At 42.1% G+C, this 22,374-nt stretch overlaps 1 protein-coding gene across 1 annotated transcript in view; it reads left to right on the forward strand.

Moving 5' to 3' along the window:
* Positions 1–16,631, forward strand: part of ddx23 (DEAD (Asp-Glu-Ala-Asp) box polypeptide 23) — a 32,959-nt gene extending 16,328 nt beyond the window's left edge. Inside the window, exons 8-17 of the mRNA XM_079588779.1 lie at positions 12,849–12,961; positions 13,146–13,289; positions 13,568–13,793; positions 13,942–14,087; positions 14,173–14,350; positions 14,514–14,756; positions 14,874–15,025; positions 15,128–15,236; positions 15,329–15,503; positions 15,635–16,631. Coding sequence (XP_079444905.1) covers positions 12,849–12,961; positions 13,146–13,289; positions 13,568–13,793; positions 13,942–14,087; positions 14,173–14,350; positions 14,514–14,756; positions 14,874–15,025; positions 15,128–15,236; positions 15,329–15,503; positions 15,635–15,858 — 1,710 coding nt within the window. The 3' untranslated portion in view covers positions 15,859–16,631. The remainder of the gene's footprint in view (positions 1–12,848; positions 12,962–13,145; positions 13,290–13,567; positions 13,794–13,941; positions 14,088–14,172; positions 14,351–14,513; positions 14,757–14,873; positions 15,026–15,127; positions 15,237–15,328; positions 15,504–15,634) is intronic.
* The last annotated feature ends 5,743 nt before the right edge of the window (positions 16,632–22,374 follow it).

Raw genomic sequence — 22,374 nt, forward strand, 5'->3', positions numbered from 1 at the left:
GCTGGTACCCGGGCGTGGCAGGGGAGCTCAACAGCGCCCCCTTGAACGTGGTCCGAAAAACTTGGTCCATATATCAAACACGTTTGCATGTAATAATATGAAACTCGGTACACATATAGATTTAATCGGGCCGAACAACTTTCGTGCTCTAAGTTTTACGCCAGTCCAACAGGAAGTCGGCTATTATGGGCTGTATGAAAATGCATGCCCCTGGAATTTGATATACTCCTCCAAGAAAAATTATCCTATCGCCACCAAACTCGGTCAGCATGAAGTCAAGACATTGAGGACGCTAAATTGCGGACGGATTTTTGATATCTCGAACGGTTTGGCCGTGGCGAGGAAACGAAGTTATGGCGAGAAAAGAAAAACACAATGTGTTATAACGTCTTCATACATTAATTGATCTGGATGAAACTTCAGCAGTGTGTTTGTTGTAAGAGGGCGATCACATGGATGTGACTATTGTGAGTCAAAGTTATAGCGCCACCAGCTGGCAGCAGGAAGTGTGTTACTTTCAAGATACTTTTGACTAAAGTGGGTGGGTTATTTTTACCTACAGTCACAAAACTCGGTCTGTATATTGTGCTTATCGATCCGGACAACTTTCTCATTTACAGTCATTAGCTTCGACCAACAGGAAGTCAGATATTTTGGTTTGAATGTGGTCTTGTCTCTCTCTGACAGAGTTCCCCCTGCCATTCTCTCTGTGTGTGTGTGTGTGTGTGTGTGTGTGTGTGTGTGTGGAGTGGGCGGGAGGGGAGGGAGAGAGGGCACACACACAGACAGCCCCCCCCCCTTTCTGTGTGTGTTTGGAGGGGAGCAGAAAGACTCACACTGATACAAGCTCTAAAGCAGACTTCTTCTCGACAGTCAAAGCGGGGTTACGTTATTGCCCGTCGTGAACAGGAACCCGAAAGGCAACGGGGTGGCGGCTTTTTATATATATATATATATATATATATATATATATATATATATATATATAAATAAATATAGCTGCAAGCAGCGATGGAGGGCCCAAGCCGGTGGCAGCGCCAGCCCGGTGCCTTTAGTGTAACTAAAGGCACCAGGGTGGCGGTGCCACCGGCTTGGGCCCGTAATCGCTGCTTGCAGCTATATTTATTATTATATTACTACCTTTTGGGCACTTTTGGGGGCCTTAACGTGCTCAAAAACTCTTGAAACTTTGCACAAATGTCAGAACCCGCGGCCATTAGGGCCCGACTGAAGCTGGGACCCGGGCGTGGCAGGGGGGCTCGCCAGCGCCCCCTGGAATGGGATTCAAAAACATGTCCATATCTCAAACACGCTTGCATGTAATAATATGAAACTCGGTACACATATAGATCTCATCGGGCCGAACAACTTTCGTGCTCTAAGTTTTACGCCAGTCCAACAGGAAGTCGGTTATTATGGGCTGTATGGAAACGCATGTTCTGGCATTTGAAACACTTCTCCTAGAGAATTCATCGGATGACCACGAAACTCGGTGTGCATGAAGTCAAGACATGGAGGATGATAAATTGCGAGGGGATTTTTGATATCTCGAACGGTTTGGCCGTGGCGAGGAAACGAATTTATGGCGAATATTGGAAACAGGAAGTGTGTTATAACATCCTCATACATTAACTGATCTTGATGAAACTTCAGCAGTGTGTTCGCTGTAAGAGGCCGATCACATGGATGTGACTATTGTGAGTCAAAGTTATAGCGCCACCAACTGGCAGCAGGAAGTGTGTCACTTTCAAAATGCTTTGAAATCACCCTCTTATTTTTACCCGATTTGCTTCAAACTTCATCTGAATAATGTAAACACACGGCAGATGTAGACCTGTGAAAGAATTATTGATATCTTAAATACTGTTGCCATGGCAACGCTTTAAACTTTTATATTCTTTTTGGGTGCATTTGAGGCTCTTAACATGCTTCAAATTGCATGAAACTCAACATGCATATCAGATTTATTAGGTACTAGGCATGTGTGAAGTTTCAGAAACGGGCGTGGTAAGGGGCTCAGTAGCGCCACCTTTAGTCAAAAATGGGGTATTAGTTTTACCTACAGTAACAAAAATCGGTATTTATATTTATCTCCCCGAGCCGGACAACTTTCTAATTTACAGTCATTAGCTCCGACCAACAGGAAGTCAGATATTTTGGTTTGAATGTGATTTGATGGGAATTTTGCCAGTCTCTCTCAGTGTCTGTGTGTGTGAGAGAGGAGGGGGGCTTTATTTTAACCCTTTCTCTGCTGTGTGGGACTTCTCGGGCACTTTTGGGGCCCTTAACGTGCTCGAAAACTCTTGAAACTTTGTACACAGGTCAGAACCTGCGGACATCAGGGCTGGGCTGAAGCTGGTACCCGGGCGTGGCAGGGGAGCTCAACAGCGCCCCCTTGAACGTGGTCCGAAAAACTTGGTCCATATATCAAACACGTTTGCATGTAATAATATGAAACTCGGTACACATATAGATTTAATCGGGCCGAACAACTTTCGTGCTCTAAGTTTTACGCCAGTCCAACAGGAAGTCGGCTATCATGGGCTGTATGAAAATGCATGCCCCTGGAATTTGACATACTCCTCCAAGAAAAATTATCCTATCGCCACCAAACTCGGTCAGCATGAAGTCAAGACATTGAGGACGCTAAATTGCGGACGGATTTTTGATATCTCGAACGGTTTGGCCGTGGCGAGGAAACGAAGTTATGGCGAGAAAAGAAAAACACAATGTGTTATAACGTCTTCATACATTTATTGATCTTGATGAAACTTCAGCAGTGTGTTTGTTGTAAGAGGGCGATCACATGGATGTGACTATTGTGAGTCAAAGTTATAGCGCCACCAACTGGCAGCAGGAAGTGTGTTACTTTCAAGATACTTTTGACTAAAGTGGGTGGGTTATTTTTACCTACAGTCACAAAACTCGGTCTCTATATTGTGCTTATCGATCCGGACAACTTTCTCATTTACAGTCATAAGCTCCGACCAACAGGAAGTCAGATATTTTGGTTTGAATGTGGTTTTGTCTCTCTCTGACAGAGTTCCCCCTGCCATTCTCTGTGTGTGTGTGTGTGTGTGTGTGTGTGTGTGTGTGTGTGTGTGTGTGTGTGTGTGTGTGTGTGTGTGTGGGGAGGGAGGAAGGGAGGGCACACACACAGACAGCCCCCCCCCTTTTCTGTGTGTGTTTGGAGGGGAGCAGAAAGACTCACACTGATGCAAGCTCTAAAGCAGACTTCTTCTCGACAGTCAAAGCGGGGTTACGTTATTGCCCGTCGTGCACAGGAACCCGAAAGGCAACGGGGTGGCGGCTTTTTATATATATATATATATATATATATATAAATATAAATAAATATAGCTGCAAGCAGCGATTACGGGCCCAAGCCGGTGGCACCGCCACCCTGGTGCCTTGCAGCTATATTTATTTATATATATATATATATTTATTTATTCTTCTTCTTTATTAGGGCCCAAGCCTTGAAAAGGCGAAGGCCCTATTGTTTTCCAAAGGATTATTCTTCTTAACTATTATTATTATTTATTATTATTATATTACTACCTTTTGGGCACTTTTGGGGGCCTTAACGTGCTCAAAAACTCTTGAAACTTTGCACAAATGTCAGAACCCGCGGCCATTAGAGCCGGACTGAAGCTGGGACCCGGGCGTGGCAGGGGGGCTCGACAGCGCCCCCTGGAACGCGGTCCGAAAACTTGGTCCATAAATCAAACACGCTTGCGTGTAATAATATGAAACTCGGTACACTTATAGATCTCATCGGTTCATATATCCTTCGTGCTCTGACTTTTTACCCCAGCCCAACAGGAAGTCGGCTATTTGGCGTAGTTTAAAAAACACATGCAATGGAATTTAAAATACTCCTCCTAGAAAATTCAACCAATCACCACGAAACTCGGTGTGCATGAAGTCAAGACATGGAGGATGAAAAATTGCGAGGGGATTTTTGATATCTCGAACGGTTTGGCCGTGGCGAGGAAACGAATTTATGGCGAATATTGGAAACAGGAAGTGTGTTATAACATCCTCATACATTAATTGATCTTGATGAAACTTCAGCAGTGTGTTCGCTGTAAGAGGCCGATCACATGGATGTGACTATTGTGAGTCAAAGTTATAGCGCCACCAACTGGCAGCAGGAAGTGTGTCACTTTCAAAATGCTTTAAAATCACCCTCTTATTTTTACCCGATTTGCTTCAAACTTTATGTGTATAATGTAAACACACGGCAGATGTAGACCTGTGAAAGAATTATTGATATCTTAAATACTGTTGCCATGGCAATGCTTTAAACTTTTATATTCTTTTTGGGTGCATTTGAGGCTCTTAACATGCTTCAAATTGCATGAAACTCAACATGCATATCAGATTTATTAGGTACTAGGCATGTGTGAAGTTTCAGAAACGGGCGCGGTGGAGGGGCTCAGTAGCGCCACCTTTAGTCAAAAATGGGGTATTAGTTTTACCTACAGTAACAAAAATCGGTATTTATATTTATCTCCCCGAGCCGGACAACTTTCTAATTTACAGTCATTAGCTCCGACCAACAGGAAGTCAGATATTTTGGTTTGAATGTGATTTGATGGGAATTTTGCCAGTCTCTCTCAGTGTCTGTGTGTGAGAGAGAGGAGGGGGGCTTTATTTTAACCCTTTCTCTGCTGTGTGGGACTTCTCGGGCACAATGTTGTTTTCGTCAACGATGACGATAACGCAATTATTTCGTTGACGCACCTTTTTTTTTGACGATAACGTTACGATGACTAGCTAAAAATGGCTCTAAGGTGACTAAAACATGACGAGACGTTTTCGAGTTTTCGTTGACGAGACGAGATGGAACGAAAATGATTATAAGTCTGACGTTCACAATGTCATTTCTGCCTATTTTGCGTGAAATCGGTCTGTTTTGAGCTAAAAAAAAAGTATCAGCAATGCCGCATTCTAATCGTTGTTGTACGATGTACGATCAATAATGAAAAAAATCCCATAATGTACGATAATTTCAGAATTACCCGCAAATCTGAATCTCTCGGAATCTAGATAGAGCGAGCAAGAGCGCGCATGTGTATCGCGCGCACAGCAGAGAAAGGGAGCGAGAGACCTTGCGTGTGTGTGCTAGTGTGCGTGTGTGCCCAGCGCATGTAAGGACCCAACCAATCGAATTATTCAGAAAGTCTAGTTTATTATGCAAAGGTTTTAAGGTTAACTGTTGTTTTATGAATTGCAACTTGCTGCAACCTGTCAAACCTAAGCCCATTTCCAATACTTTTTAACCTAAATTAATTTATTAAAGACTAATTTTTTTCTTTCTTTTTTTTATACTAAAATTGACTAAAACCTTTTTGTGTTTTCGTCGACTAAAACTTGACTAAAACCTTTTTGCGTTTTCGTCGACTAAAACTTGACTAAAACTATCAAGTTTATAAGTGACTAAAATGTGACTAAAACTAAAAAGCATTTTCGTCAAAAAGACTAAGACTAAGACTAAAACTAAAAGGGCTGCCAAAAACAACACTGCTCGGGCACTTTTGGGTCTCTTAACGTGCTCGAAAACTCTTGAAACTTTGCACACGGGTCAGAACCCGCGGCCATTAGAGCCGGACTGAAGCTGGTACCCGGGCGTGGCAGGGGGGCTCGACAGCGCCCCCTGGAACAGGGTCCGAAAACTTGGTCCATAAATCAAACACGCTTGCATGGAATAATATGAAACTCGGTACACTTATAGATCTCACCGGTTCATATATCCTTCATGCTCTGACTTTTTACCCCAGCCCAACAGGAAGTCGGCTATTTGGCGTAGTTTAAAAAACACATGCAATGGAATTTAAAATACTCCTCCTAGACAATTCAACCAATCGCCACGAAACTCGGTCAGCATGAAGTCAAGACATGGAGGATGAAAAATTGCCAGGGGATTTTTGATATCTCGAACGGTTTGGCCGTGGCGAGGAAACGAATTTATGGCGAATATTGGAAACAGGAAGTGTGTTATAACATCCACATACATTAATTGATCTTGATGAAACTTCAGCAGTGTGTTTGCTGTAAGAGGCCGATCAAATGGATGTGACTATTGTAAGTCCAAGTTATAGCGCCACCAACTGGCAGCAGGAAGTGTGTCACTTTCAAAATGCTTTGAATTCACCCTCTTATTTTTACCCGATTTGCTTCAAACTTCATCTGTATAATGTAAACACACGACAGATGTAGACCTGTGAAAGGATTATTGATATCTTAAATACTGTTGCCATGGCAACGCATCAAACTTTAATGTTCTTTTTTTATGTTTTTGAGACTCTTAGCATGCTTGAAATTGCATGAAACTCGACAGACACTTTACATTTATTGCCTACTACACTTGTGCAAAGTTTCAGAAACGGGCGTGGTAAGGGGCTCAGTAGCGTCACCTTTAGTCAGAAATGGGGTATTAGTTTTACCTACAGAAATTAAAATCGGTATCTATATTTATCTCCCCGAGCGGACAACTTTCTAATTTACAGTCATTAGCTCCGACCAACAGGAAGTCAGATATTTTGGTTTGAATGTGTACTTTTAGGAGCATTTTCCCTCTGCCCCTCTGCCCCTCTGTGTGTGTGAGTGTGTGTGAGGAGGGGGGCTAGTTTAGTTTAACCCTTTCTCTGCTGTGTGCAAAATCTCGGGCACTTTTGGGGCCCTTAACGTGCTCGAAAACTCTTGAAATTTTGCACACAGGTCAGAACCTGATGGCCGGGTTGAAGCTGGTACCCGGGCGTGGCAGGGGGGCTCGACAGCGCCCCCTGGAATGGGATTCGAACACTTGTCCGTATATCAAACACGCTTGCATGTAATAATATGAAACTCGGTACACATTTAGATCTCATCGGGCCGAACAACTTTCGTGCTCTAAGTTTTACGCCAGCCCAACAGGAAGTCGGCTATTGTGGGTGGTATGAAAACGCATGCCTTTGGAATTTGAAACACTCTTTCTAGAAAATTCATCCAATCGCAACCAAACTCGGTCAGCATGAAGTCAAGACATTGAGGATGCTAAATTGCGGACGGATTTTTGATATCTCGAACGGTTTGGCCGTGGCGAGGAAACGAAATTATGGCGAGAAAAGAGAAACACGATGTGTTATAACGTCTTCATACATTAATTGATCTTGATGAAACTTCAGCAGTGTGTTCGCTGTAAGAGGCCGATCACATGGATGTAACTAATGTGAGTCAAAGTTATAGCGCCACCAACTGGCAGCAGGAAGTGTGTTACTTTTGACAAAAGTGGGGGGGTTAGTTTTACCTAAAGTCACAAAACTTGGTATGTATATTGTGCACATCGAGCTGGACAACTTTCTAATTTACAGTCATTAGCTCCGACCGACAGGAAGTCAGATATTTTGGTTTGAATGTGGTTTTGTCTCTCTCTGCCTCTCTCTGACAGAGTTCCCCCTGCCATTATGTGTGTGTGTGTGTGTGTGTGTGTCTGTGTGGGGAGGGGAGGGAGGGCACACACACACACATAGACAGCCCCCCCCTGTGTGTGTCTGTGTGGGGAGGGGAGGGAGGGCACACACACAGACAGCCCCCCTGTCTGTGTGTGTGGGGAGGGGAGCAGAAAGACTATGAACAATTGTGCCATCTAGTGTTTTATACTATGTATAAATGTGTTTTTTATTTTAAACAAGTGTTTTAAAGTACACTAATTTCAATTAATTATATGCTGCATTTTTATGTATATTTAAACATTATCAAAGTTAGGATGTCATTTTTTTAGTTTCAAAAGTTATCTGTCTCTGTCTCCCTTTGGCTGTCATTACCCTCCCCTCACTCCCACAGTCTCACTTATTTATTTCTGTATCAAATAATATTACCATTAACAAAAAGTTTGAGTTTCTTTTTCAATCAATGTATTATGTGTAACTTAAAAATAAGCAGATTAAACAGATATGTTTGAGGGCAAGACATGAAAACGATGAAATATAATATAGTATTAGTAAAAGAGTGCAGTATAGGGTTGGATGAATCAGATAAATAACATATTTTGTTAAAAAAACATTTGGTTAAATAAAATCGAGTGATACACAGTCAAAGCGGGTTACGTTATTGCCCGTCGTGCACAGGAACCCGAAAGGCAACGGGGTGGCGGCTTTATATATATATATATATATATATATATATATATATATATATATATATATATATATATATATATATATATATATATATATATAAAAATAAATATAGCTGCAAGCAGCGATGGAGGGCCCAAGCCGGGGGCACCACCACTCCGGTGCCTTTAGTGTAACTAAAGGCACCAGGGTGGCGGTGCCACCGGCTTGGGCCCGTAATCGCTGCTTGCAGCTATATTTATTATTATATTACTACCTTTTGGGCACTTTTGGGGGCCTTAACGTGCTCAAAAACTCTTGAAACTTTGCACAAATGTCAGAACCCGCGGCCATTAGGGCCCGACTGAAGCTGGGACCCGGGCGTGGCAGGGGGGCTCGCCAGCGCCCCCTGGAATGGGATTCAAAAACATGTCCATATCTCAAACACGCTTGCATGTAATAATATGAAACTCGGTACACATATAGATCTCATCGGGCCGAACAACTTTCGTGCTCTAAGTTTTACGCCAGTCCAACAGGAAGTCGGTTATTATGGGCTGTATGGAAACGCATGTTCTGGCATTTGAAACACTTCTCCTAGAGAATTCATCGGATGACCACGAAACTCGGTGTGCATGAAGTCAAGACATGGAGGATGATAAATTGCGAGGGGATTTTTGATATCTCGAACGGTTTGGCCGTGGCGAGGAAACGAATTTATGGCGAATATTGGAAACAGGAAGTGTGTTATAACATCCTCATACATTAACTGATCTTGATGAAACTTCAGCAGTGTGTTCGCTGTAAGAGGCCGATCACATGGATGTGACTATTGTGAGTCAAAGTTATAGCGCCACCAACTGGCAGCAGGAAGTGTGTCACTTTCAAAATGCTTTGAAATCACCCTCTTATTTTTACCCGATTTGCTTCAAACTTCATCTGAATAATGTAAACACACGGCAGATGTAGAGCTGTGAAAGGATTATTGATATCTTAAATACTGTTGCCATGGCAATGCATCAAACTTTTATATTCTTTTTAAAAGTTTTTGAGACTCTTAGCATACTTGAAATTGCATGAAACTCGACAGACACTTTACATTTATTGCCTAGTACACTTGTGCAAAGTTTCAGAAACGGGCGTGGTAAGGGGCTCAGTAGCGCCACCTTTAGTCAAAAATGGGGTATTAGTTTTACCTACAGTAACAAAAATCGGTATCTATATTTATCTCCACGAGCCGGACAACTTTCTAATTGACAGTCATTAGCTCCGACCAACAGGAAGTCAGATATTTTGGTTTGAATGTGATTTGATGGGAATTTTGCCAGTCTCTCTCAGTGTCTGTGTGTGTGAGAGAGGAGGGGGGGCTTTATTTTAACCCTTTCTCTGCTGTGTGGGACTTCTCGGGCACTTTTGGGGCCCTTAACGTGCTCGAAAACTCTTGAAACTTTGCACACAGGTCAGAACCCGCGGCCATCAGGGCCCGACTGAAGCTGGTACCCGGGCGTGGCAGGGGAGCTCAACAGCGCCCCCTTGAACGTGGTCCGAAAACTTGGTCCATATATCAAACACGTTTGCATGTAATAATATGAAACTCGGTACACATATAGATTTAATCGGGCCGAACAACTTTCGTGCTCTAAGTTTTACGCCAGTCCAACAGGAAGTCGGCTATTATGGGTTGTTTAAAAAATGAATCCCCCTGGAATTTTATATACTCATCCTAAAAAATTCTTTCGATCGCCACCAAACTCAGTCAACATGAAGTCAAGACATGGAGGATGCTAAATTGCGGACGGATTTTTGATATCTTGAACGGTTTGGCCGTGGCGAGGAAACGAATTTATGGCGAGAAAAGAGAAACACGATGTGTTATAACGTCTTCATACATTAACTGATCTTGATGACACTTCAGTAGTGTGTTTTTTGTAAGAGGCCGATCACATGGATGTAACTAATGTGAGTCAAAGTTATAGCGCCACCAACTGGCAGCAGGAAGTGTGTTACTTTCAAGATGCTTTTGACTAAAGTGGGGGGGTTATTTTTACCTACAGTCACAAAACTCGGTATGTATTTTGTGCACATCGAGCCGGACAACTTTCTCATTTACAGTCATTAGCTCCGACCAACAGGAAGTCAGATATTTTGGTTTGAATGTGGTTTTGTCTCTCTCCGACAGAGTTCCCCCTGCCATTCTGTGTGTGTGTGTGTGTGTGTGTGTGTGTGTGTGTGTGTGTGTTTGGAGGGGAGCAGAAAGACTCACACTGATACAAGCTCTAAAGCAGACTTCTTCTCGACAGTCAAAGCGGGGTTACGTTATTGCCCGTCGTGCACAGGAACCCGAAAGGCAATGGGGTGGCGGCTTTTTATATATATATATATATATATATATATATATATATATATATATATATATATATATATAAATAAATATAGCTGCAAGCAGCGATGGAGGGCCCAAGCCGGTGGCAGCGCCAGCCCGGTGCCTTTAGTGTAACTAAAGGCACCAGGGTGGCGGTGCCACCGGCTTGGGCCCGTAATCGCTGCTTGCAGCTATATTTAATAATTGTTGTTGCTTTTATATTTTATGTAGCATGCTTAATAATTATTTTGTTTGTTGAGTAAGCACCGTTTAGCTTCTAGGTCTTCAATGACAATTGTATTGAGATATGTGAAGTGTTTGTCGTTGTTTTCGGAGTTGTCTAAAGAATAGAGTAGGCTAATACCTCGTAGTAACGTAACTGCATTTTTTTTTTTTGTAAAAACGTTATGTTTATGCATCGGGCTAACGCAAACAAAGACTGATTGTGCTTTTACAATATGAACTCTGGGCTATGCTCGCTAACATAACATTAAATTCTTTATCTTATTTTTCGTTTTTTACTACAAACTATAAAGCAGTGGACTATAATCATTATTATAATACAATTTAATTGATAAAAGCATCATTGCACTCCGTGTTAAAAATAAGTATTATCTGTGTAAACACTGCTGGGTCATCTGACCAATCAACGCAGATTAGTGTCGCGCAAAGGAGGGGTTTGAAAAACGAGTCGTTGAACGAATCATTTGGGAGTCGGTGAGCAAATCAGGTAAAAATAAATGCATATTATACAAAAACAAAAGTGTTTTTTGTCATTGCATGCATGTAAAACTGTTGTTGGGGACTCCCACAACAACATTAGGAACATTTTAAATGTCATAATAGGTGCCCTTTAAAAACGATTTATATTGCTTCTGCTAGAAGTAGATACTTGTGTTAAAAAATACTCTGGTAAAAGTAGAAGTAGGCCTACTGATTTAACTTCTTTACTCAAGTTAAAGTACCAAAGTACAGGCTTGGAAATTTACTTAAAGTATAAAAGTAAAAGTAGCCATGCGAATGATTTAACCATTTTTTTTATGCAAAGCTAACGTTACTTGGACCACACAAATGCTTGAGTCCAAGCTGAGAAACCTAAGTGGATATGGAAGAAAGGTTCTTTATAAGCCATTGCCTACATTTTAAATGGATGTCTGCAAAATAGGCCTAAAACATCACATAGCCTAAAGTTATATGATTATTGTGACAGAGACTCCAGGTTAATGAGATTCTGACTGAGTAGCAAGATATGAATTCAAGTATCAGTATATTTTCCTGCTTTTTTGTCCTTAGCCAATCACATGCCTGAGTTAAGCAATATCACACGGGTACCGAGCGCAATATCACGAGTGCTGTTTTTGTCCCGAATTGTACGAGTGCAAATGTGATATTGATTTTTATACAACAGTTCAATAACTTAATATTTTGGGTTATATTTTAGACACAATTATTTTCTGCTTTTGCTCAATTTTGCCAAAGAAAATATTACCTACAAAGCCAGAGCAGAACTGTTGTGCGTCTCTGAGCAACACATAGCTGTTTAATTTCTGAATGAATCCACATTTTGAGAGAATCAACTGGGCGAACCAATGATTCATAAAGAAAGCCATTTACTTCAGTCCTGAATGAATCAGCCATTTGAAGACATTGAATGAATGAATGACTCACTCCTTTAGACATTTACCACTACCTACTGGCAGTTTTAGTTTCTTATTTAGAGTATCATTTAATTTCCTTAATAAAAAATCCCATTAAAGGTGTAGTTTGCCCAAAAATGCAAAATATGTCGCTCGCTTACCCTCATTGCTGTTGAAGCAGAAAAGTTTATGTAATAAATTCAATGTTGAATCAAATTAAAAATAAAAAAATTCTAAAGCTACTTTTTGCAATGTCTATTTTATATTTTGTATCATTTAACACAATCATGATTTTAAATTATCTTTTGGGGGTAATCACTCAGCCAAATTTGTGTAATGAGCCACATCGTGTGATTAATTTGATAAGCTTGACAGCCCTAATTTATACATGCAGGGTATAGGTCAAAATGTGGAAATGCTAGATTAGACATAATTTTTACTGTGGCAATTACATAAACAGATACAGAGTCACCTTGATTGGCAAATTAGCAGAATGTGTCCATTAGAAAGAGTTAAGATTGAGTAAACTGTTACCGGTACTAAATATGCCTTTGGGAATAAATAAAGCAAATGTTGGCCTCAAAAAAATCTATGAAATTAATTTGTAAATGTTTAGAGTTTATGTAATATATAATCAGAATATCATCCTTCCATGTATTTTCCTCTGTCCCTGCTGTGCATTGAAGTGCATTATGTGGTAATGTGTCTTTTTGATAAACGTTGAACCAATACTTATTTTCTCTTTAGGAGCGTTATCTTGGCGGGATGAAGAAACGGCGGCGTACACGTCATCTGAATGACAGGAAGTTTGTCTTTGAGTGGGATGCGTCTGAAGACACATCAACCGACTACAATCCAATGTGAGCATGCCACCAGACACTTCAAATAACTGCACATAATAACTTTTCACATTAAAGTCCAGAATTATTTTATAGATTTTACTGCATTGCATTTGGTTATGACTGCCTCAGGTCACCTATTTACATATATGTAGTATATGTGAGAGAGGAGCACAATAACACAGGTTTGACTGTTTGTGTTTAGCTATAAAGAAAAGCATAGTGTTCAGCTGTACGGCCGAGGCTTCATCGCCGGCATCGACCTCAAGCAGCAGAAGAGAGACCAGTCTCGATTCTACGGAGACCTGATGGAGAAGAGACGGACCCTTGAAGAGAAGGAGCAAGAAGAGTAAGATTCAAACACTTCAATATATTAGAATGATTTCTGAAGGATCATGTGACACTGAAGACTGGAGTAATGATGCTTTTACATCACAGGAATAAATTACTTTGGAAACTATATTAAAATAGACAAGTTATGTTAAATTGTAATAATATTCCACAAAATGTATGTTATTTTATTAAAAAATACCCAATGACAGGGTCTTCTGTTGTGGAAAATGGAAATTATCATAATCAAATGCTCACAGTTTTAATGGATATGCTAATAATTTATGTATTTCACAGAGTGAGGCTGAAGAAGGTGCGAAAGAAGGAGGCCAAGCAGCGCTGGGATGACCGACACTGGTCTCAGAAGAAGCTGGATGAGATGACGGACAGAGACTGGAGAATCTTCAGAGAGGACTACAGCATCACCACCAAAGGAGGGAAGATCCCCAACCCCATCCGCAACTGGAAGGAGTATTTACTGCCGCCTCACATTCTCGAGGTCATCGAAAAATGTGGCTATAAGGTCAGTATGTTTCTGTTTGCCGTGTTTCCAAATTATGATTCTTCTGCAAATGTTTAAAAATGCTTGTTACATATGGCATCCATCCATCCATGTAAGTTTGTTTTGTATATATTAAAAATGTTTTCTTTAAATGTTCATTCTTTATCAGGATCCTACACCTATCCAGAGGCAGGCCATTCCTATTGGTCTACAGAACCGCGACATCATTGGTGTGGCTGAGACTGGTAGCGGTAAAACCGCCGCCTTCCTCATTCCCTTGTTGGTCTGGATCACAACTCTACCTAAGATTGACAGGTGAGCTCACTTTTCTCTCACACTTTTATATGCCGACACATGTTCTGAGGAATCGGATCAAACCTGGGAAACTCTGTGTCTGTAGGATTGAGGACTCTGATCAGGGACCGTATGCCGTAATTCTGGCCCCGACTCGTGAGCTGGCACAGCAGATCGAGGAGGAGACCATTAAATTCGGCAAACCGCTGGGCATCCGGACAGTAGCCGTGATCGGTGGAATATCCAGAGAGGATCAAGGGTTCAAACTCAGGATGGGTTGTGAGGTGAGAGAAAAAGACCTTCCAATAACCAATTGTTATTCATTCTAATTATTCATAGTATCTCTATATTTAGTGTTACTGATATAACACTGGGCTTTGTCTAGATTCGTAATAGATAACCTCATCGTAGTTGTAGATCTGATGTGTCTTGCTTCCTCGTTCTCAGATCGTCATAGCCACACCTGGTCGTTTGATCGACGTGTTGGAAAACCGATACCTTGTCCTGAGCAGGTGCACGTATGTGGTACTGGATGAAGCCGACAGAATGATTGACATGGGCTTTGAACCCGACGTCCAGAAGATTTTGGAGTACATTCCTGTGACTAATCAGAAGCCTGACACAGATGATGCTGAGGACCCTGAAAAAATGATGCAGAACTTTTTGGAGGGCAAACACAAATACAGACAGGTAACCGATACCGAGTCATGGATTATGAAATGAAGTCACGATTTATATCGCTTTCTTTATTTCCTTTTTTTCCCTCCTTTAATTTTTTTATTGCACGTCCTCTCTCGTGTTTTTCAGACGGTCATGTTTACGGCCACTATGCCTCCTGCAGTGGAGCGTTTGGCCAGAAGTTACCTCCGGCGGCCTGCGGTGGTGTACATCGGCTCTGCTGGCAAACCACACGAGAGAGTGGAGCAGAAGGTCATCCTCATGTCCGAGGGTGAAAAGAGGTCAGAGCGCACATGTTAACTGTAACCACTCATATTCAAGTGGAAGTTGTCATAAGAAATGTACTAAACCTTTTCTTCCAAATGTTTTTGTGTGATAAACAGGAAGAAACTCCTTGAAGTTTTGGGAAGTGGCTTCGAGCCGCCTATCATTATCTTCGTTAACCAAAAGAAGGGTTGTGATGTGCTGGCTAAGTCTCTGGAGAAGATGGGAGTGAGTACACAGTGTTTATTACTGTCTGTAATTCTTTATAGAAATTACTTTCAGTCAGTAACTCTCGATCTTTCTTTTCCTCTGTTCTGCAGTACAATGCTTGTACACTTCATGGTGGTAAAGGTCAGGAACAGAGAGAGTTCGCCCTGTCCAACCTGAAGGCTGGAGCTAAGGACATCCTGGTAGCCACAGATGTGGCAGGCAGAGGTATCGACATCCACGACGTCTCCATGGTCCTCAACTACGACATGGCCAAGAACATTGAGGGTGAGTCCAACATAATTTCCATCACTTTATCCATTAAACCTTTTCCCCTTTAGAACTGTTGTATGGTTATATCAGGGGACTTCCCGTTTCTCGTTTCCATTTTGATTAATCTTTAACTTGGCTTTTCTCAGACTATATCCATCGTATTGGCCGTACGGGTCGTGCTGGAAAGAGTGGTATGGCGATGACCTTCCTGACCAAAGAAGACTCTACTGTGTTCTACGACCTGAAACAAGCCATCTTGGAAAGCCCCGTGTCCACCTGCCCGCCCGAGCTGGCCAATCACCCAGAAGCCCAGCACAAGCCCGGCACTATCCTCACCAAGAAGAGGAGAGAGGAGACCATCTTTGCCTGAGCTGGACCGCTTACATATGTTGTTGTTTTTCTCTTGTGCATCTTGTGACTGCTGTTTCTTCTCACCAGATTCTTCATAAGAGACACCCAGTAAAGCATGGGATCATAAATCACAGTTTTCCGACATATAAATCAGTGAGTGTAGAACTGTGTAATTAAACTGCAGTAGAGAGAAGTCATCCCTTACACCATCAGATGGACAGTTGGTAACAGCACACCTTTTGTTTTTTACACATTACATGTAATTGTGTTTGTGATTTTTAAATTGTGTAAAAATACCGATTTATTAATGCATTTGTAAATACCCCATTTCAGTCCAGAGGATGAGTAAAATTGTTCATTCGCTCTATGGATTAATAATAAAGTCCTTAAGACTGAAAAATGTGTCGTTTGAAGTTTTTTTTATATATTTTTTTCTGGCTTGATGATAGTAGATTCATTGAATCCGTAATGATAATCTAACATCCAGTTACTTAAGTTACCCTGCCATAAAAAAAGTAACTGAAGATTTTCTTAATAGATTTCACAAGCCAACATGAAACTAGAAGAACAACTTCCTTAATATCTTCCATGTTAACTCCTTCCTCAGTCCATACGAGCCTCTTTCCAAATATGTTCGTTCCAGGTACACTGATCACACATCATCTGAAGAATTACTCTTTCTTTATTTCGGAAACCAGGAAAATGCCCACTATACCAACTATTCCCTGAATAAAAAGGGAACATATGTGATGTAAACCAGTCTTTGGAACGAAATAAATTATATTGAGCATGATCATTTTAATTCTATACTTCTTGAGGTATCTTGTCTTGAGATTCTGCAAATCCAGAATTGAAAGGAGACCTCGTCTCGCATTGCTTGGCCCACTGCCTGGATACACAGAGTATGAGTTTATTATGGTCACACCAAATGTCCCTTTGAAATATGCCCTCTGTTCTCCATGTAACCCTGTGGGTGAGGGGGGAGAATTTCTCTGTGGGGCACTGGGCATTGGGGGAACTAGTGCCAACTCCACACTTGAACTGGTCATAAGATATTTTTGTGAACAATTCCCATGTCCAATGCCTCTTGGCAGGAGGATGAGTAACTGATAACTCTCTTTGAGGGAGGACAGCGACAGATACTCTGCCAGTGCTGTTACCCATCCCTTCATCCTGAACAGAAGGACGGATTAAATTGCCTGCCGTTTCTTCCCTTCCTGAGGGGTTGCCGGCCGGTGTCAAGTCACAGCCCCTGCGAAAGAAGGCTTTCTTCTTAGCTGACTGACCACTCCTCAGGGGGACTTCAAAACCAGGGCGTGTTGGTTGAGGTGCCCAGCAGTGGACTTGTGAGGGAGGCAAGTTTGGAAAGCCTCACCCTCCTGTTTCCTCAAATCACACTGCTGTTGCCTAGCAGTGACCAATGCCCCGAAAAGGGCTTTGGGCTCAATCTGAGCTTTCAAGATGCAGATCCGCAGAGGATCTCTTCCGAGAGCGCTGGGTTTGGTGTCCCAGCATCCATTTGCCTGCCCACCTCCTCCATCAGCTCCGCCTGATAAGCAGTGAGGAGACAGGTGGCATTAAGAGCCCTCACTGCCAGGGCAGAAGAAAGATCGATCTTCTGAAAAACCGAGACTGTTAAAGTGCCCAGTGCGGCTATGGCAGAGAAGCTGAGGCAGAGGAAAAGGCTGCCCTGCGGTTAGGGGTTGAGATGATGTGCCGCTGACAGCTCAACAGGAGGGGGATTTGACATCCCTAACCCTATTACAGGAACCCTGTGGGAAAAGGGCTTATCCCTGAAACTTTTAATTTCTGGAATACACGCAGGGATCGCGCTGAAATTAGCTGTTTAATGCCTGGGGCATGTGACAGTCTCTTGCTGTCAAAAAGATCTCTCTTGCTCTGGTTCCCTGGCCCATCTGCTGCAACGGTCAGTCAATGGAGAGTTTTGCCACTGCCCTCTGGCACATTTCGAGTAGGTCGAGCTCCGCCTGGGCTGGGGAGGGGGTCGCTTTGCGGGATTCGGCGGGAGGGTTGCATCATCACCCACCTCTGCTTCCTCCTCCAATAGACGAGCGATAGCTTTGTCATTGTCCTCATTTCTTTCCTCTGTTATGGTTCTCAAAAGGGCAAGCAGAATGCATGACATAGGGGCTGTTTAATCCTCCACAGGCAGAGGAGAAAAGCAGGGGTCTACTTTATTAGCGGTCGCAGCTTACACTCTTCTCTCTAGCACCTTTGACGGGAAGAGAGAACCGTTAGGACAGCACTCGGGTTAGTCGGTGCTGCCTGACCCCCAGCCAGGATGAGGATCCTTGCCGGAGATCATTCACCCACATAGAGACAAAGTTTCTGCTTTTGCTTTGCCACTTGCAGAACTAGCGATCGCTATACTAGAGATAACAACTAAGCTCACCACATTGAACGCTTAGGAAGAAGAACCATAGAAGAGAATCTGCTGTGACATGTTAATTCTCTTCGTATATTATCCCAAGCAAATAAATCACAGTGACGTGAATAGACCCGCTAACAAAACAGCGATGTTCGGTGAGGCACCTTGACGGCTCGTCTAATTACAGTTAAACAACTATTTCCAAAACTGGGCCCTGCTGTAGGATAACTTCCGATGTGATCATAATGGGGGAGAAATCACCGGCAGCTGTATATATCAGGGAGGCAGGACTCCCGCATCACTGTCTTGATTGGTCTGTCAACTGACAGGCGTGGTGGTATTGGTCTCTCCAGGATCTGTCTCAGCCAAAGGTGTTTGAAAGAGAACTGTTAAAATTCAGGAGACATTTCCTTGCTCGTTGTACCAACAAACCTATGCCACTCCCATACCATACATGCATCAAAGTAGCCAGATAAACTTTTTTCTATTTAAGGATATGACAAGACAGGCACAGGCCGTCGAGTGACATATGTCTGCAATATCTAAAATATAAACACTTATAATATGTGTACCATAGTGAATGACAGTAAGACAAAGGAAGACGTATTGGAAGGATTCATGTTTTGACTCATTATTTAATTTTTGTTCATTTTAACAAAAAAAGTTACATAGTGTACCTTTAACATTTGTTAATGCTTTAAGACGGGTGTTAAACTCCTGGAGGAGTTTAGATCCAACCTTGCTTGCTCCATATCTGTAGTTTTTAAAATAAGCCTGGAGATCAGGCTTAAGCAGGACTGTGGCGCAGGAACTGGGAGAGTTATAACATTCTCATCATTGCTCTGCTTTCTCAGTTTTTAAACTTTCTCTGTAATAATCTGAACGGAGTTGAACATAAGAGCTGTTGGTATTTGACCACAGGGAGGCAGTGTAACATTGATTTAACAAATTTAAATGCAACAATACATCATGTACCATATTAGCTCTGGACTGCTGCTGACTTTCCAATTCAAGTGACACTTTGCAAATGAACTTATTGCTCCCTATTCATATCAATAGTAGAACAAACAACAAATCATGAACAAATTACGACACAGAACACATCATGGTAATTATGCCTATTCAGAATTCTTTCATTTGCACTTTTGTATCTCCCGGTTCGCAATAACTCAATTGATGAGCCCACCTAAACTAAATGTGTTGTGAGGGAGAGGCTCACCCATTTCATTAGTTTATTCTTCATGACAGGCAGACTCTACAGTCATTCTCCACATTCAAATGAGCCCTGTCCTTAATCTTCCTCGCCGCCATATGATAATGGAGAATGATGACTCACATAGGTAAGGTAGGACATGGGAGCAATATTCTCATGGCCTTGACAGTGAGTTCAGGATACTAATGCGAGAGGGAGGGCCGTAAGACTGCATGAGGCATCTGCTGAAATCTGGCCTTTACAGAATTAGTCCAAGAGCTTGTCTTCCGCCTTATCAGTAAGGCCACTTGTTCAGCTGGGGCAAAAGGATCCTGCACACATTTCCAGGCATTTGATCTGAAGTGCTTGCTCAGTGCAGTGAGCTGAGAGGCTATCTCACTATAGCCACAGACAGGTTGTTTGTGTGAATAATCTCCGTCCGATGGTAGAACATTGCTGTTTTCATAAAGGCAGTGATTTTGTTCTTCCAGGATAGATGGATAGCCTCCTTGGATAGAAAGGTTTAGACTGTTGAGCAAGTTGAATATATATCAGTAAGATATGCCATTTTGTCTTCCGGGTCAGAATAAAATGACATTCTCATAAATTCTGACATCTCACGGCGTAGCTTAAACACACGCTGCAAATCTTTCCATGAGAGAGCCATCACACTTCAGTGTGGTACGCAGTGTGTCATGCCCAGCGTCAATCTCCTTGCAAAGCTGTCCAAACATGTGACTGCAGTGCTTTTGACTTCACTAAATGAACTGCAGTGATAGCCGTGTCCGAAACAGAGTGAAGGTGCTTTTTACAGTGCGTAGCCATAATCTTTAGGTTGACAACCTTTATCTGTGCAATAATCCCCAGCTTCATTCACGAAAGCATCCATGAGTCTAAATATTCCTCACTTGTTATCCTGCCAGGCATCTCCTTGTAGAACAGAAAGTCCTCCCAGAAAATCTTCCATTTCCCATGGATAGCGAACCAAAAAATGAACTGAGCCACAATGTCTGTTGATTCGTCCAACTGAACAGGTGTCAGGTATTACCAGACTCCGAGAGATGATGGTGAACCCAAGTGTAGGTATTTATTGAACACAACACAATGTCAACAGGCGAGGAAGAGAAATGTACAGTAGACAGTTTAATGGCAGATTTTGGTGTCATCCCGGAACAGATTAATCTGAGAAAATGTGGTCGGGTCAGCTGGGGCTGAGGGTACAGGTCTCAAACTATTTGAGAGGTCAGACTAGAGAGCTTTAGGCTTCCTTTTCTCTGCATTCTCCAGCCACGTAACACAGACTTAAAGAAGAAAATCAGTTCCTACGGCATAGACCAGGGGTCACCAAACTCGGTCCTGGAGGGCCGCTGTCCTGCAGAGTTTAGCTCCAACCAGGTCTAACACACCTGCATGAAAGTTTCTATTATGCCTAGTGAGACCTTGATTAGCTGGTTCAGGTTCTCTTTAATTGGGGTCGGAGCTAAACTCTGCAGGACAGCGGCCCTCCAGGACAGAGTTTGGTGACCCCTGGCATAGACAGTCAGGTTTTATGAAAAGCTCATCCTACCAGCAATGAATTCCCCCTTAATGCCGATTTCAGCAATCCTATAATAAGATTAAAAATCACACTGTACGACATGGATGTAATAAACTTGGGTGAGACATGTATGTAGACTGTACGATGATGACACCTATTGAATCATAGACTACGACGCAAGTTAGTATAGAAGAATAAAACGTCATCATCATGTGCTAGTGGTAAACAAATAGAGCAAGATGAATCGCACTTTGGCAGTTGTGGTTTTCATGTGCCCTAAAAAAAAGAGGAGGAAGCGAAAGAAGAGAATATGATCGTGGTCATGGCTAGAGAAAAGAGGCCAACTTGGCATGGCAATTTTGCAAATGGATCTTGAGGAAAGTAGTTTTAAGTTTTAGTGCCATGTCACGTTGACCAATACGCCATTTAATGCTGCATTTTTATTGGTCATTCAGTAGATGTGGGTCGTAGCAGCAAACACTGTGAGATGATCATGCTAAATTTCTAACACAGTCAGAAAATGATCAAAGGATATCTTTGACATGACAACGGCCGTCTCTGAACGTCTGTGTGTGTGTGTGGTGGGGGAGCCTGGCATGGAAACTGCTCACAGGAATGCAATCTATGCAGTAGCTGACTGAAAATCAACAGAGTTCTTCAATTCTCCTCCTAATGATGCCATTTGTAAGACGTACAGATTTCAGTTTATTAACTGCCTGTGCACCAAGCATAACACATTTCAACGGCTGCTGTAAGTATGAGCTCTTGTGGAATTGTGTGTGTTTTCTTACTTTTAGCAATCCATTGAGCCACCGTAGAAGAAGCCTTCTGCTCTCTCTGAAGCTCTGACCAGGTACACAATCCAGGTTTTCTGATGGATGTATTCCTTGCTCTTTTCAAGAAAGAAAAAAAACTTTTTTGCTCTTATATACTGGGTGCTTTGCAATCAAATGGCACTTTAACTTGGTAGGCTTCATCGCAAGGTTTGCTAGCACCTGAAGACACAAGGTGCATTTTGGTCTCCCGTCGCTCTTCTCAATAAAACCAAACAAACATAATTGTCACTGTAGTTTCTCAATTCAGATAGTTTGGGCTTACTTCACATTTGAATTCCACAAGTGAAGCTGAGTGGTTCATTCAATTTTCGTAATGCAGATGTCGTAATTGGCCTAAAGTTAATGTGGGTGGGAATAACGAACACAATATGCTTGTTTTATTGGTGCAAATGGTCCCCATATGTAAATATGCTATTTTTAATAATACAGCAAATTATTTTCGCAGGTCTATGGACCACCACTTGGGTTGCGAGGGCTTATTGAGCATTGCACTTTCTCTAATTCGTAGTAATATGATTGTCTTGGTATATTTAAAAGTTAAATTGTTAAGTGAATTAATTGAGTAAAACTCACTTGTATCA

Source organism: Phoxinus phoxinus (assembly GCF_949152265.1).
Source record: "Phoxinus phoxinus genome assembly, chromosome: 18".
NCBI classification, from domain to species: domain Eukaryota; kingdom Metazoa; phylum Chordata; class Actinopteri; order Cypriniformes; family Leuciscidae; genus Phoxinus; species Phoxinus phoxinus.